General features: G+C 44.0%; 1 protein-coding gene across 1 annotated transcript in view; it reads left to right on the top strand.

Annotated features, from left to right (window-relative positions):
- Positions 1-8,886: 8,886 nt before the first annotated feature.
- Positions 8,887-17,098, top strand: part of ST8SIA5 (ST8 alpha-N-acetyl-neuraminide alpha-2,8-sialyltransferase 5) — a 96,259-nt gene continuing 88,047 nt past the window's right edge. Inside the window, exon 1 of the mRNA XM_009322978.1 lies at positions 8,887-9,017. Coding sequence (XP_009321253.1) covers positions 8,887-9,017 — 131 coding nt within the window. The remainder of the gene's footprint in view (positions 9,018-17,098) is intronic.

Raw genomic sequence — 17,098 nt, forward strand, 5'->3', positions numbered from 1 at the left:
TAAAGGTGATGATGATGGGAATGTTCTGGAAAAAAACCCTATTCTGGCTAAATGCCATGCCCATGCTGTGCTTCCCTCTTCTCAGAGCAGAGCTCTCCTGGAGATGTCTCTCCCTGTCACAGGCATTTCTTTAATGCCTGCTTGCAGAGCACTGGATCACATAGGCCAGATGCTGTCGCGACTCCCTGCGTTGGAGATTAACAATAGGCTGTGGATAAACTACCACTCTGTCTTGCCCATTTTAGGTTTTTAAAGAAAAAAACACAACCGAGTGGCTGTACTCGGCTATTTAAATAAACAACCTGTTGCAGGCTCTCTAGCAAAAGGTCAACACCACCAACAAAGACTGCTGATAAATGTGCAGAACTTTCTGGCCGATGGAAAGGAGGCTGTACTGGCGGTCCTACGCTAGAGAGAAGTAAGCACTGGAAGTAGGTGGAATATAGCAAATGTCATGGGGTCAGTTATGGGGTTTCTTCTTGGCAGTACGTTGTGGAGGACAGAAGTCTGGTCAGACATTCATTAGTGATAACTAGTGATTCTTTTAAAAGTATGTCAGCCGTGCTCATGGCATGTTTGGGTGTACGAGCAGGGAAAGTATGGATCACTGCCTTCAGCCTGGGGAGTGTTTTTAGGCTCAGGCCAGTGTAATGGGGCTCGTGGGTCATGGGTAGCTGCAGTTTCCCCAACGGCTATGCTGCGTTCAGGTCAGAACAACTCCCAAGCTAGCCCCAAGCTTTGGTTGAGTTTAAGATCTCACTGTAAGTCCTTATCTGTATCGTAGCCCTGGACGTTCAGACTCGATTCTTGACTGCAGTCAAGAGCCAAACAAGGATTTTCATTTAACTCTCAAAATTTCAAGAGGAGGAAGATGCTTAAATACCCCTTTGGCTGTGGCCCTCAATCTCCATGCCCATGTCAGCACTGACTGTGATAGTGCTGTGACATTTACATTCACAGAGTCAGCAAAGCTCAAACTGCTGGTAGAGGTTAGGGGGTGATCCAGGCCCTGTCTACGGATGAGTTTCTTGGTCTGGGTGGCTGGCTGTCTCCTTGGGACTCCCAGACTTGTTCGTCAGCAAAATGGACCATCGTCGCCTTGGGTTTGCATCCTCATACGTGTTTGCAAGCTGAGTAAGTTGCATGCTATCAAACATGACCTCTAAATTGCCATTCCTGCCCTCTGTCAAAAGGGCTAATAAATCCCTCTCTCACCTTTCCTTCTTGCCTGCTTAAATTCTCATGGCAAGAACTGGCTCTGCTAATGCCCAGCTGCGGTCCTGTTCCAGGAGTGGTCTCCATTTGCTACCCTAATACAGATAAGCATGACCCAGGAATTCATGGCAGATCGCAGCTCCAAGGGAAGGAATTTGAAAGGGTCGCCAGTTTTATTAATAGTAACCGCATGCAGGTCAGACCGGCCACGGTGCAGAACTTAAAAGCTGAATCCACGCTACCACAGGAGGGGCAGAAAGATGTGCCTACGCACAGTACTGTAGGGATAGAGATTTCTTTCTTTAGGGTTGGTTGTCCAGATTTCCAGTGAGCACTTCCACAGTGCCAGAAGAGTGAAATAAAATGTACTTCAGGAAGAGTGGGGATTTTTGAAGATGGCAGAAGCCAGCTGGATCTTTTCTTATTTATAATTTTTGTCATGGACTGAACTAAGCATGGACTAGCATGGACTATTTAAAAAATCATGATGTGTCTGAAAACATACTGGCTTTGCCTAGAAGAGTAACTCAGGTAAACAGGTAGGCTACCCAAGTCAACACTTGTTGCCTACGGCGTATAGTTAGTAATGTAATCAGTGCTGTAGGAGGACATCATGAAGAATGGTTTGAAAGCTGAATGTCTGGACTGCTTGAAAGTTTGTGTGAATTGAAGCTGATGATTAATTCAAGACGAATATACTTCATTCCTTTGAATGCAAAATCAATGCAGAACTGTGGTAAAAAGGCAAAGGTAACTTTTCTTAAATAATTTTCTATAATAGGTCTCTTCTACATCTTGATTATAAGCATAGTGTAAAATTTTTGAAGTACTTAATTAGCTGATTATTCAGAGGAATATTTTATTTTTTCATATTTACCCCCATTCTGGTTAGTACTACTCACTGGCACCACGAAACATATTCCAAGATCAGATTCATCGTCTCTGTGAATTACACCTAACTTTATATGCCGTATTATAGGTTTTTTAAATATCTTAGATAAACATTTTTATTCTTGCTGTAAAAATTTGTTGTTAAAATAGTGAAATATTTATTAATTGGCTTTTTCAGCATTAGATAATGTGTGATCCTTATTCTGACCATGGGAAATATTTGTTCATTGTCATTAATGCTAGAATATTTTCAGGGAAAAGAAATGTCAAAACTTTCAACTGTGTGCTGGTTTTGGCTGGGGTAGAGTTAATTTTCTTCCCAGTAGTAGTATGGGGCTGTGGTTTGGATTTGTGCTGGAAACAGTGTTGATAACACAGGGATGTTTTAGTTACTGCTGAGCAGCGCTGACACAGAGTCAAGGCCTTTTCTGCTCCTCACCCCACCCCACCAGCGAGCAGGCTGGGGGGGCACAAGAAGCTGGGAGGGGACACAGCTGGGACAGCTGACCCCAACTGACCAAAGGGATATTCCACACCATATGGCGTCATGCTCAGCATATAAAGCTGGGGGAAGAAGAAGGAAGGGGGGACATTCGGAGTGATGGTGTTTGTCTTCCCAAGTCACCGTTACGCGTGATGGAGCCCTGCTTTCCTGGAGATGGCTGAACACCTGCCTGCTGATGGGAAGGAGTGAATGGATCCCTTGTTTTGCTTTGCTTGCGTGTGCAGCTTTTGCTTTACCTGTTAAACTGTCTTTATCTCAACCCATGAGTTTTCTCACTTTTACCCTTCCGATTCTCTTCCCCATCGCACCAGGGGGGAGTGAGCGAGTGGCTGGGGGGGGCTTAGTTGCTGGCCGGGGGTAAACCACGAGACTTCACAAATAATTATCATACCCATTTATTGTAAATACTCTCGATGCTTCTAGCGAACATGATCAAGAGGGTACTTAAATGGACATAAATTGGTTGTTTAATCAGCCTTATGCACTTTAATGCAGAAAACCAACAATGAGAAGAGTATTTATTTTAAAGTAACTTTAGAACCTGAGTGTGCACTTTTTTGCACTTATTTTCCTATGTAAATCCAAGTCCACAGGGAAGTGGTTGAGTCACCATCCCTGGAAGTATTTAAAAGACGTGTAGATGAGGCGCTTAGGGACATGGTTTAGTGGGCATGGTGTTGTTGGGTTGATGGTTGGACTCGATGATCTTGGAGGTCTCTTCCAACCTTAATGATTCTATGATTCTATGATTCTATGTTCCTATTCTGAGAGCAAGTGTTGGCCATGGAAACCCTTTGACCCCTCCACGGTTCTGCCAACATCTCAGTCCTGTTGATTTGGTGCTAAAAAGCCAGGGCTCCCATGCAGTGCTCTGAAATCAAACTAACGCTTTTAACAGATGATTCCTGTAAAAGTAATTTGGTCCTGTTTCTTTTTCCCTGCAGAGAAACTGAGCTTCCATCGTTCTCAGTTATTTGCAGGGTTGTTGTGAGCCTGTAAAGGATCATAACAATCACACTAAACTTCCTATATTTTCTAGGAGCCTGGAAATGCCGCTGGGGAAGCAAGGCTGCCCCTCGCATCGAGCCCAGCTTGGTTTTGCACTTTGCTATACGTTTTAGCAAGCCCTGCCATAAGGAACTGTTAATAGTAAATGTGCAGCACTATAGCCATGGCAGCCTCTGCATTGGAGCTTCCTACCAGCGAGAGAAAGACCTCGCTTCTTTTCCATCAGAGATGGTGTCAGCAGTGTAAAAAAGAGATATTTCATTTCTTCTCCAGTGCCTATGTGACCCGTAATTGGAAGGAAACTGGTCATGATTCAATAGATGATGTAATGTATATCCAGTGTACAGACCATATGCTATCTTCAGGACACTTCCTCCAATTCAGGCAGCTCCACAGGTAGGAGGCCTGGTGCCAATGTAGGCGTTGTCATCTCCTCGTGGTTTAGCCCAACTCAGGAGGAAATAAATGTTTACAGCTTAACTGAATCCTTTCAGCTTCCTTTAATATCCCAGTATAAGACATACGGATTTGTGGCAGTGATGGGGGACTAGACATTGTGTTAACCACTAGATTATGCTAACAAATTCATGTTTTATATCTTCAAAAGAATTAATATTGATAAGCATATGTTTATGAGTTTCGTATTTAGCAGAACCTTCCAGACATATACCTGATGTGCCAGTGCTTTGCAAAATCAGGGATCTAGCAGTTGACACAGGCGTCGTAGAAACTGTAAATAGACTTGATTTATTTTTAATTTAGGGAAAGAAAAGATACTAGAATGAGATGTAAAAAGTGTTCTACTAAAACCTTTTACAGCCCATAGTATTCTGCTGTGCTGAGTGTGAAGTTCTTTAATCTGCCTAACAGTCATGAAGAGGAGTGGAGAGTGGCTGAGCAGCCTGGGAGAGAAAAAATCCTGAAGGGGAATGTGAAGCATGTTTTGCTTTAGTCTGAACCTGTACAATGCTGTGAGTTTAACATGTTCAGTTGTGTATACTGTAATTTAAACAACCAACAGACAGATCCTGCTACCTGAGGCACTGAATGCCCTTGCTTTCAGCTGAAATTAGAGTGCATAATCAGTCAAACACTGATTCAAATGACAGGTTCAGTGAAAGGTACTTAAGGAAATTCCTAATCAGACCTGTCCATCAGAATTAAATTTTTCTGTTTCATTTGCATTAAAAAATAAACTGCAGCTTAGAAATAAGGGCTGCATATTGTCCTTTCAGCAGAGAGAGAGTTGTGCTTGTTCCCTGCACGAGAGAAGTAGAGTCTGACTCCTACCAGGTTTTGTCCTTTTGCTAATTCTGCTTTCCTTGTGTGGAGCTTCAGAAACATGGTCTTGGTGGTTAGCCAAGATTTCTTTGTCTTTGAGATTCAATTTTAACCTTTTTTTTTTTTTTTTTTTAAGTCAGTTCTGCTTCATTTGGACTTAAGAGCAAACGATGAGCTCCCCTTGGAGGGTATCACTGTCTGGAGCATATTCATGTCTGTGTTAGAGGGCTCAGAGTCTCACTGCTCAGGCTGGAGGAGTTTCTTGTGATAGATTATCTCTGGTGATATTTATCAAGCAGCTCACATAAAACAAATAAAGGGAAGCAACGTGTAAGATGGACTGCTTCTGGCAGCTTCATATTGTGATAGGCTATGAGCAGTTCCATTTTGCCACTGTTGCTTTAGCCTCTGAAGTCTATACTCCAAGAAACAATATAGGAATACCCTGTCTGAGCTTGTGCATATCGTGCAGCTTATCCATCTCTCTCTCACCATCTCATAAGAGGTATTTTGAGTAGCTAATACTAGTTAAGTGATACTTGATCCTCTGGCGATGGAAGAGATCTTATTTACTGGGTTCCTGTGCTCTGACATGATGCTGACTGGAGTACAGCGTGATGTGGCCTGGAGTCCCTGTATGTTACCAGTGTCATTGTAGCTACGCTGCCCATTGCAGGGTCAATGCCTACATGACTAGCAGTCAGTGCTGTACACAGCACTTGAGGCCCAGTCATGCCCAGCAAATCTGTGTTTGCAACACAACTTACTGTAATGTCCTTTTCCCCAGGCCCTTCTCAAAATCTGGAGGGGCTCTTTTGTTGGCCGTTGCTTGCTTAAGTGCAGGGTGCAAAATCATTTTAAAAAATGTAAATAGTTCTCTGCAGAGGCCTGATGCTTTCAAGGAGGCCTGTAGCTGACAAGCCAAACTCTCAAAGCGTCCCTGGGGAGGAGTGCTGGCATTGCTTATTCAGCCCTTCTCCATGCACCACCTGACTATTTTCACTCACAACAAATATTGCAGGCAACCTTGAGCATCCTCTGAAAATTTGTCGAGAGACATCCTCTTTCTTTATGCTTGCACAGAGCTGCTCTGCTTCCAGTTCTGCAGTGTTATTGTAGTACTGGGCTGAAGGCAGCAAACATTTCTTTTACATATGACGTCAGGAACGGTGTCTGTGCAAGATCTGGCACAGAAAACCCTCTCCACTTGTAAAGTATATCTTCATCCTTTGCCTTTTGCTTTAGGCGTGCAGCTCTCCTGCACATAGGCCTCTCAGGTGCTGTATCTTCTGGCCAGCTCTGGTATAGCAGAGAAGGATGAGAGGGCACACAAAGACTGACTGAGAGTATATGGCGCTTCTGGGCTGTCTACTGCAGCTCAGGCTGACCATCAGTCCAGGAGAAAGAATAGCTGCTAGGCGTATGAGTTTGGTGCACTACAGCACAGATATCTCAAGAAAAAATCACTTTGGATGGAGGGGAATAGAGTAAGAAAGGCTGAAAGTGTGTTTTCACCAAAACCTAGGTGGTACTAAAATCTGCAAAACTGGCATTACACCCATAGAAGGTCATAAGTAGCCAAATTCTGCTCTCTGATACTTTGCTGTTATTGTAAAATAACTCCTGGAGCAACTGAGACAAATTTCTTGGAGAGGATTTTCAAAGCTATCAGTAAAAATCCAATAAATCAAAGCATTAAGTACCTTTTCCTTCACATCTGCCCTTGCTGGCCTTACCTCTCAGCTTCCCCATACAAATCTGCCTGTCTAGTATCTTGTGGGGTCCCAGCCTGGGATTTCTGATGGCCATACTGCTTTTCCTGTTACTGAGAAGGGTATGTGGTTAGATCCATCTAAATGGTATGGTTCCTATATGGAAACACTCTCGTATTATATGGGCTTACATGAACTGGTTGTTAAAAGAAACATATTTGGCCCTAGAGCTGATGACTTTGACAAGAGGGAATCAAACTGCTTTTGCTATTTAATTTGCAGTCCCCTGGTATGTGTATTATTCCCAGTACAGTACAAATGGGTCCATCCAACTCAGTTATTTTTCTAACCAAAATACTGTTTTTCTTCCCCTGGTTGAGGAGGACCCTGGACCACAAAATAGTGGGAGAGCATTTCCAAGGAAGTATCTGTATGTCCTTGTCCTCTTCTACTTTTCACTGTGTATCCATCACTGGCCACTGTCAGGGACAAGGCACTGGGCTGGATAATCTTTGATCTGACCCGGGATCACCACTCTTTTTATATGCACAGGCGATAACTGAAGCATTTAGCAGGGTTCACAAATGCACGTGTGGGAGCTTTGGAAGGGGCTGAAGAAGGACGTGTCAGAGGCTGGATCCCTACACCTTCTCTGCAAAGTCAAGGGTGTCTGAAGGGCTGGTCTCCCCTGGGGTTCCAGCCTGCAGGAGTTCAGGGCGACCAGGTTCCTACCTTAAACATTTTTGATACTTTTGTTGCTTAAAATTAGGTGAGGCAAAGACTGCTTTAGCCCTTGATTGTCTTTCCTGAATTGCCGTAGGTCATGCTGAGGACTAGCCCTGGCAACAGGAACTGGGTTGAAAGGGTTGCACAAAGTTACCTTTGGCCCTTCTTCCCATGCAGCACCAGTTACAGCTGAGACAAAGTCCAGAAACAGTCCGTTTGCTGCTTCGCACATCTGGGCTGCTGGCACACTAGAACATTTAGCATACGCTGATTTAACTGCTGGAAAATTTATTCACACAAAAATCTTGCCATTCTCTTAGACAAAGGATTTTTTTTCCACATTTTGTTGTCAAAATCCTTTTCCCGTCTGCTATGGGGGCAAACCAACCTCCTAGCCAGGACGTTTCATTCATGGATAAAGCTTTCATTGGAACTTACTGTAAGAAGCTAAGGGTTGGGGGCAGATTTTTCTCCCAGTGAAATCGGCAACAAAACTCCCATTGATTTCCCTGTGAGCTGAGTTGAGCCTCTCCTGACAATGGGGAGATTTTTAGAGGAGTTATGGTGGCCGTGGACAAGGACTTGTTGCTTTGCCCTTTCAAAAGAGAACTGTTTCTGGTGGAGGAACAATCAGAATATTTGTCTCTTTAAATGAATGGTTCTTAGAGCCTGCACTGAGAGGCAGTCTCCCTCTCTGCGGCTGTGAGGCTACTCAGAGCCTCCAATAAATCAGCATGCAGGAACCGAGAGCTCTGTCCTTGAAGAGATGCACAGTGACCTTGCTTATGCTCACTCTGGAGGAATAACCAGGGGAAATATAGGAGCCCAAATAGTGAGTGGTCTATGACTAAAGGCACTGCATTCTGCATGCAAATGCTACAGTACCGAAGGCACGGTACGGACGGTACGCTGCTACACAAAATGCGGCTTTCCTGCTAGCCTGACCAGATTGCTGCTGTTGTTTTTTGCAGGGGACTGAATGAAATCCTCATGATTGTTACATGCTTGTTCAATAATAGCACACCCCAGTCACGTCTCCTTGCAAGCACGTTTCGTTGGAATCACTGAGCAGAAGCAAAGAAGAGCTGACGACTATGTGTTTCCAACGCGGGTTGCCGGAGCCCTGTGTTTGCCATTGGCTGCAGTTTTCTGGTTTATTTGCAGCTTCCCCCATCTGGAATATGAAATGGGATTGAAGTAGATAATTGCTAGCAGCGGGTTTTCAAGAGAGGCTGAGAGGGAACAGAATGCCTCTTGCACAGCACAGGCTGCCTGCGCTGAAAGAGCTCTGAGAGATGATTTTAGATGTTACCCACGTCTGAATCTCCTGGAAACTTTACTGTGGAAGCAAGCCATTGCACACAATCCTGGAGCTAACATCCAAAAGGGGCAAGGAAGGGGCAGCAGGGCCAAACAATGGAATACCTTGTCCTTGGATTGCTGAGAGAAAAGCCAGTGAGCGTTCCCCTCCGCTTCCCAGCAAAAAGGGCATGAAGGTGACAATGAACTGAATTTTACCCAGCAGAGCTTCAGTGGCTTTTCGTAAGGATGGGATACACTGACCCTTCGTCAAGCAGGGATTTGTTGGGAAACAGAACTTTGTTCTTCATATTCATCTGCGCCTTTGCCGTGGTCACCTTGCTGCAGCAGATCCTCTATGGGAGAAACTATCTCAAAAGGTAAGGGGGGATTTAAGGGAACAGGAAAAGTTGTCTGGTGGGGCTGAATGGAGACAGAGATCCAGCCATACCATTATACCGGTTCAAACCACTTCTTGGTGGTGTGCTGACAATATTAATCTCTTGTCAATCTGGGAAAATGCATCCGGCATCTGTAATGTCTGTTAGATTATTAATACAGGAGAATGTTAGGCAGAATATAATGATTTGTGTGTTTCTTAGATTGTGTTTTAGTCCTCAGCTGTTGTAAAAATCTAGGTCTTACTTAACTTAAGCTAGACTGACTTGTACCATCTGAGTATTTGCCCGGATCAGACCCTGCCAGATAGGCTTTTCACCCTATGTAAGTTCAAGCTGAAATAGCTTGAGAGGTTGAATTAAGGTAGCATGCTCATTGCCTAAACTTTAATGTCTTTAGAAACAAACATGCAGATGCAATTCCTAAAATCAAAGTGGCTATGTTAGTGTTCCAAATAGCAGAGAGCACACTTTATTTTTTCACTGCTGTATTCTCATGAATTACTGCTGAGACTGCTTTGTTGTAGAGCACATCAGTCCTTGATCTGAAAATCGTACTTCTCTTTTTTACAGCAAACACCAGTAAGGATCTTCAGGTGTTTGACCTTGACCCATGCAGAGTTTATTTTGCTTAAATCTAGTTTGAGGTGTTACAGCTTGTATGATTTTATAAAGGGGAATATTTCTCTTACATGCTTTGAGGTAAGCAGGTTTCAGTAGTGTAGGCAGCTGCTGTGGAATTTTTTATTGGAATTTAGCTGCATTTTGCCAGAAGAGATCAATGGTTTGGTTCTTTCCTGGTTTGCAACTCATGTGGTTGTTTGCCTTGTGCCAAGAGCAAGCAAAAGGTTGACAAATCAGCAAATGTTTCTTGCTGGGGGGGAACAGCAAGCATAATATTAATATGTATAGACTGGAGTGTTGTAGTTTATCCACAGAGCAATTAGTGAGGCCTTGGCTGGGGGACTCTGGTTTTGGGCACCTCACTTCCAGCAAGATGTGACTCAGTTGGAAGGAGCCAAAGGAAAGCAGCAAGAACGAGCAGAGGTGTAGAACACCTGTGTTTGGCTTGGAGAAAATTGAGGGGAGATATGACAACTGTCTTGAAACACCCAGACTATTTCTGCCAAGAGGAAGGTAATAAACACATCCCTGTGAAGACTCACGAGGTGACAAGAAGTCATGGGCTTAAGTTGCAGCAGGAAAAATTTGGCTTTAACCATGAAGGGAAACTTTTAAAGAATAAGGCTACCTGAGGAGGTATAAAATCTCCATCTTTGGGGGCTTCAGGAACCTGTTAGGTAGACAAGGGTAGTACCGAGCTGCCTTGTTGTTGAGAGGATGACTTTATGACCAGTTCAGGTCTCATCTTGCCTTATTTTCTCAGTTCCTCCTATTTGTCCTAGAGGCCTTGCAGCCCTACCAATACTTGCTTTTCTAACTTGAAATGACTGCAACAGGATTACAGCAATGAAAAGTAAATCCAAAGTATAGATTGAAATGAAAAATAGCAAAGTAAAGATAAAATGGTGAGAAGATGCAACTAAAACTCTTCCACTGAGTGATCTCTGTGGCCAGTCTCTGTCCTGCCTCATGTCCTGGGAGCCTCTCCTGTCATCAGCGGGCTGCAGGGAATGCAAAAAAGGGTGATGTCCAATTCCCAGGCTTGCTAGGAGAAAGTCTGATTCTGAGCACTCTGCCATCAAAGGGGCTCAAGCAGGGAGATGTGCATACGTTTTGACACTTTGACTAGAAAATACTGTTTATTTAATTTTTTTATTCCAGCCTGTAATGATTTGTTTGTTTTCCTTTTTTTTTAATCACATGAAAGAGTCTCAAAGAGGGTTCCCCCCACTCAGTGCAGGGAAAAAGCACTTTGACTCCTTTCTGCTGGGAAGTGGTAGTTCCCATCTTTCATGGAAATAAAAAAGCAGGATGTGGCAGTCTCAGGCTGTCAGTTATTAATGATAGAAAGGTGATTTAGCCTACATCGTTACCATAATATTATCATGAAGGTACTTTTTCACTTTTTCTTTCCCTCTCTCACTCTCATGCCCTGCAGTATGTTATGGTGACCATTCCCGGGCGCTTTGACTGCCAGACCGCTCCGTGCAGGGGTAGCTGTAACCTTTAATTAGTCTTTTCTTTCACAAACCTCCGGTGTTAAGTCCCCTGTTAGAAGCTGATGCCGGCTGTGAGGTTCCTTGGACACGTTATAGCTTGCACGTCCAGGGGCCACGGTGGAGCTGGTGGTTTTGGAGAGCATCCTTGCAGAGGGGAAGTGGGATATTTATAGCTTTGGAGGCCGCTTGCCAAGCTGGAGCCTGGGGACGCTGCCTAAACCTAAAGCCATTTACTCACTAGGATTCAACATGCTGCTTGGTTTTTGATAGCCTTTGCTTGCATCCCAACATCTGCAACAGTAACAGGCCTCTGGGCCTCTTCCCAAGGCAGTGGGAAAAAATTCCCTAGTTTATTTAGAGAAACCTGAAAATTGCCCTAAAGTACTGTTCCAGTAAACGTACAATGCTTTTAAGCCTAAATATAACACAGGGCTAGCGTTTGTCTCTGCAAGAAGATGGTGGAAATGGGTAAAGGCCAGCAAGGCAGGGGGAATCTAACCTAAAACAAGCAGCTTGGGCACAACGCAGGGGACAGCATAGACTAGAGACTGGTCCCAATAAGTGGTGTGGACAAAGGCACCCTTTTCTGGGAGAAAGATGGAAAAGTTGGCTCTATGGCTGTAAGCTGTGCCATGCCACTTGCCCTTACAAGCAGGGAATGGGCTGGTTTTATTGCCATAAAAACCCACCTGAAGCTCTCCATGGAGGGTGCCATGGAGGCTCGTGGTCCTGCGTTTGCTCACGGCCGTGCTCCCAAAGCCTGGCTGTGGGGATGGCAGGACTGCAGGTGGGAGAGCATGCTCCAGGAAATAAACTCTGCTCGGTGAAATTTGACAAGGGGCCCAGCCTCTGGTCAAGTCCTCTCTTTCCCCTTAATGAGATATTAATGAGTTCCTGGCATTGCTGGAAGAAGGGGAGAATACAGAGATTGAATTTCTAGGTATTCACACAATTTTCACCCACCATATAATGTTCTCTGCTCCTTCCCCTGTTGTTTTGTACCGTGTCACTGGAAAGCAGAATCCTGCCCACCTTTTTTTTCCCTTTTTCAGTTTTCCCCCAAGTGGGATGGATGTGGGTGCTCTCAGCAAGGCCAGTGCCTCATCCCCATAGCAGCAGCTAAAGTCCTAACGAGAGAGTTAAACTGCAAGCTGGAAAATGACATCGGGAAACTCAGGTCTCTGTAGCTTCTGATCCTGAGTAAAAAGGATGATGAAATGAGATATAATTAAGGGGCTTTAATAAGGATCTCTGGGGTGATTATTTTTATTTTAGGATTAATGTGATGATTAAAAATCCACTGCATTGATCTGCTAAAGTAGGTTAAATGCTGTGGACTTCTGCTTAAATCCAGAGCTGCTGCTTGCTTTTGTATTGACTCATCTTTCCAATGTTCGGCTTTCAGCTGAATTTTCTTTTGAATCAGACGCTCAGCTGAGGGCTGGCCTTTTTTTGTGAGCTTTTGTTTGGCCAGCAGGGAATAATCCTGGATTACATCAGGAAACTGCCAGTACAGTAAAAAATGTTGAAATCGTCCCTGTCTTCATCTCCCAACCTGTAGCATGGGAGAGATCAATAGGATGGTCCTTGCCTGCTTTGGCAAGGGAAAAATATCAGAGCAATACTTTGCTATATACCAATATTCTATTGACAGGGAATTCACTAAATACTGGTTTTTTTAGCAGCCTGACTTCTGCACAGGGTGAGAGTCAGCTGAAGAAGGGAATCTGCTCCTTTAAAACTTTTGGTTTTTTCAGCCAAGTGAGGAGAACACATTTTCGAAGCTATTAAAGGCTTTAAACAAAGATTACCCTGGGGTCTGTCAGAGGGGGCACTACAATAACTCAGAGAATCACACAGCAGGAAACAGCAAACCTTCCCATGCAGGCAGCCTGCATTATCTGAAAGCTTTACATCTTTTAAATGAGAATAAAACATCGCTCCTATGTGTGTGTACCCTATAATTAATATCAGACTTGAGGTTATACCACCATTTTGGTATTTCTGAAGCAGCTTTTATCCAACAGTTGCAAATCAATCCCCAGATATCTTTACCCCTTTCCTTACCCGCATAAGAAAGATAGCTTATGATCAAATTTTGCACAGCATGGGCAAATAAGGAATAAACTCACGGAAAATAAACCTGGACTACACCTTGAGAGATCTTTTAGTCCGTACCGTGCTATAAAACAAGATCATATCTTACTTATACCAGCAACAGCTGTAGTTGTGATGTGGGTACAGAGGCTGCATGTGGCCTGAGTTGTGTTTTGTCCTAGGCTGGGCTCTTGAGGAACTACAGTCAACTCATGTCAGTTGAGAGCTCCTGCCCCATACCTGGCATGTGCTCCTCTGGCCTGTTCATAACACCCTGTGAAGATGTTAACCGTAACCTAAGACCATCTATTCCAGTGTTAAAAGTCTCTTTCCATTTAAATATTTTTCCCAAGAGACGTAAACTGAAGGTCACCTAGTGAGTCATCTCTCAACACACAGCTCTGTGCCCCCTTCATTTCTAACCAGAGTGAAATACTATCCCAGCGAAATGACATGCGACCCGTGAGTCACCTTGCTGAATCCCTGACGGGGCTGCAGAGCAGGTCTTGGTTTTGGTCGGTTTTCTTCAGAGGAGAAGAGCACTGGAAACTTCAGGAGACAGCAAAGTCTTGAGGCTATATACACCAATACGTGTATGTATGGGATATGGCCATCACCTTAAAGTGACTGGATCTTGTCTAGCATAATAGGAGAAGCTGAGAATCCAGCCATGCTGTTCTTGCTACAGGGTATTCCCAAGACCATTTCAAGGGGATGGGAACTGGGGAGCTGGCATCCCCATCGTGCCTAACTAACCTTGCAAAGACAAGGAGCTGAACCAGCTCCCCGAGAGGTCAGAGGAGCACTGGAGCCTGTGCTGGGGGAGAGATGGCAATGGGATGGAGGGGGCAGAACAGACAGGGAGCTGGTAGATTAACTCAGCTGCCTGCAAAGTCATCCCCCGCTGGTCATCCCATTCCCTTTCTCATTGCTGCTGTTGGTTGCTTTATGTAATGCTCCTGTCTCCCCACATCAAATAAAAGGGGAAAGCTCAGAAGTACGTGGCATGTGAATTAAAGCTCTGCAAAACTCTGCAAACAATCTCAGCTCCATCACAGGCTGCAACAGAGACTTTTATTGTGAGAAGTGTCCCAAAGCCAAATTCTTACCTTCTGCTACTTGGAGTTTTTTTCTGACTCATAACTTTCATTTGCTTTTAAAGGAGAGCATCAAGTGGCTGAATTTTTAGTACCAGAGCATGAAGGTATGTTATTTCCTCTCATGAGCTCCCTGGCAGTGCTCTCTATGGCTCTGGTGTAGAAAACAGGCAGGGTTTGAATCCCTGCTCCCTCTAGACTTGCTTTATTTCTAGCATTGCTGAGTTGCACCTCTGCTGTTAAGATGGCAAAAACACTTGCTGATCTAGTCTGTGAATTGCCAGTCCTTCTCCATTTCCCAGATGACAGTAAATTAAGGTAATGGAAGTCAGTTATTTCAATATTTTACGTGTGCAAATTGCATTATCCTGAGGGTGTCATTCCCCGGTGTGTTACACCGCGGTCCTTCCTGAGCTCAAACCCTGGGGGATGTGAGTCACTACAGAGTGACCTACAGACGCTTGCCCCTTTCGCTGTGGCTGTGGCCACCTGGCAGTCCCTAATCCAGTTCCCACAAGCCCACCCTGCACAGGAGCATAGGAGTTGTTGGTTTGCCTAGGGTTTGAATCACATTGGGCTGTAGGAGCTCTTCAGAAGCTTCTTGCCCTGGAGTGGTGAATTACAGGTGTCCCATTTACCAGCCAAAAGGTGACCATTACCCTTGCTGATTAGTACAGAGACAATTAAATCCTAATTCACGTAATACCCAGTAGCAGCTTGCTTCAGTCTCTAACTTTGTTCTGTGGGCATCTAGGCCTACTTCTGTCCATGCAAACAGCTCTTTTTGAATATTTGGCTGAATATCTAGGCTAACTCTGCTTTCTGCACTTTACACAGATCTGTTGCCTCCGTATGACAAAGTAATGGCTGAGTTTTGCCAATGCCCAGCGTTCAACAGCTGTGAATCAAAGCCCTTTCATCCAAAGTGGTTTAAACCCCGTGACATTTCTTTCAAAAACATCTCTGTTATAACCTGCCATCAACATGTTTTATGTCGTTTTGAAAAAATTAGCTGCATGCTCTCTACGTGTATGGGCAGGTACAAAGCTCAGTCTTACCTATGTTTGTAGACAGCCAAATCCAGAAGCCAGTCTTCTTGTTGTGAGTGGGGCTACACCCATGTCCCCCACAACCCCAGCTGTGAGCGATCACATCCATGACCGCTGACCTCTGTGACCAGTGTTGCAGACCTCCTGGTAATTCAGTCTTTTATTTTTGACCTCATTGGAGCTTCCTGATCATTCTTACACTTGCTGAATTTGGCTCAGACATAATCGCTGTGCAAAGCTTTGTTTTTTCTTACTTTCTCTGTGCCTCATTCTTACCCTTGATTGCTTTTTAATTTCATTTCTCATTTTTTAATTCAAGTGTATTCATTGCTCAGCAGTCCATGCCTCCCTCAGGCAAACTGTGGGCTTAACCTCTCATTTCTTTGAGGCATCCTTGGACTCCGTTGCTTGCATCCATTTTGCTTTTTCATCAGCCCCACAGATAGTCGCTGTCCTTCCATGTCCTCTTTATTTAGTTAGTTTTACGCTTTAGTTCTCATGATGAAAACCTTAAAAGCAATCTCTGTCACTGATGGTTTCATCGCACTTTCCATAAGAACAAATACAACCAAGGCTAGGCTTTTCACAGTCCCAGCTGAAAATCTTGGGCAGTCAACAGTTTGGAGGGCTTGCACAAATGGTAGGAGGAGATTGCGCCCTCCACTTCTATGCATGGAGAGAGGGAATATTGCCTACTCCCGTGGCTGATACTGCATACAGAGACATTGACTCTAAATGGCATTTTGCTCATTGTCTTCAGCACAAGTCCTCGGTGCAACTGGGGCTCTGTGGGTATAATTACACAGAAGAATATAGTGCAGTGTAGGGACACTTGACCTGGTGCTAAATATATTAGTTTTGGAAACATGAGATGCAAAGCAATTAGCTCACTCAGATCTCTAATGCTATGATGAGATTGCTTGTGGTGCCCATGCTGCGTCAAGTATTTTTGCACTGAGCTACTGTCTCAAATGTCAGAATTTGCTGGTATCTTAAAATACTTGGGATTTCCTGTGAGCCTCTGTGCTTGGGGCTTGATTGGCCTTTTTTCTTGAAAAGTTCACAACCTGCCTCAATGTCAATTCATTCTGTTGTGGGCCTTGTGCTGCGCCTAATTATTACAAATAATAATATTTTAATTATGAATAATTATTACAAATAGAATTGATACAGATTACCTATTACTCCTTGGATGTTTATGTTCCAGCCGCAGATGAGAAAAGGAAAGATTGTATTGTTTTGAAAGGTATCCTTCGATGTCCTTGATGTCAACAAAGTCAACACTTTGTCCCGTTTAAGCAGCTTAGTTGAATGTTGGTGTTAGGTCTATTTTATCTTTCTTGGGAAGTGATTTTAGATCAGGTTTTTTAGATGTTGCATGTGAATATCTGATACAAGGTTTAACCCAAGTGTGAAACGTGCTACATGAAACAAAACCTTTTTTCTGTATAATAGTGGGTATAATCCAGAAGCTTCCCACCCATGTTTCCAATTTTGCTCTTTGTGCTAGTCAAAATATACTCCTCCACCACTTTATTACTACCATTTCCCTTTAACGTGTAGAGCCAAGCTTGTCTCTGGTATAATACTCTATGGCCAAGCATGTGGTGTAACCAGACGTGCTCATTTCCCACATCCTCCATCCATATTTTGCTTTTCCTGGGACCCATGTTATTTCATTTCTTCCTTTTGTTGTG

This window comes from Pygoscelis adeliae, unplaced genomic scaffold, assembly GCF_000699105.1.
Source record: "Pygoscelis adeliae isolate BGI_AS28 unplaced genomic scaffold, ASM69910v1 Scaffold182, whole genome shotgun sequence".
Classification (NCBI taxonomy): domain Eukaryota; kingdom Metazoa; phylum Chordata; class Aves; order Sphenisciformes; family Spheniscidae; genus Pygoscelis; species Pygoscelis adeliae.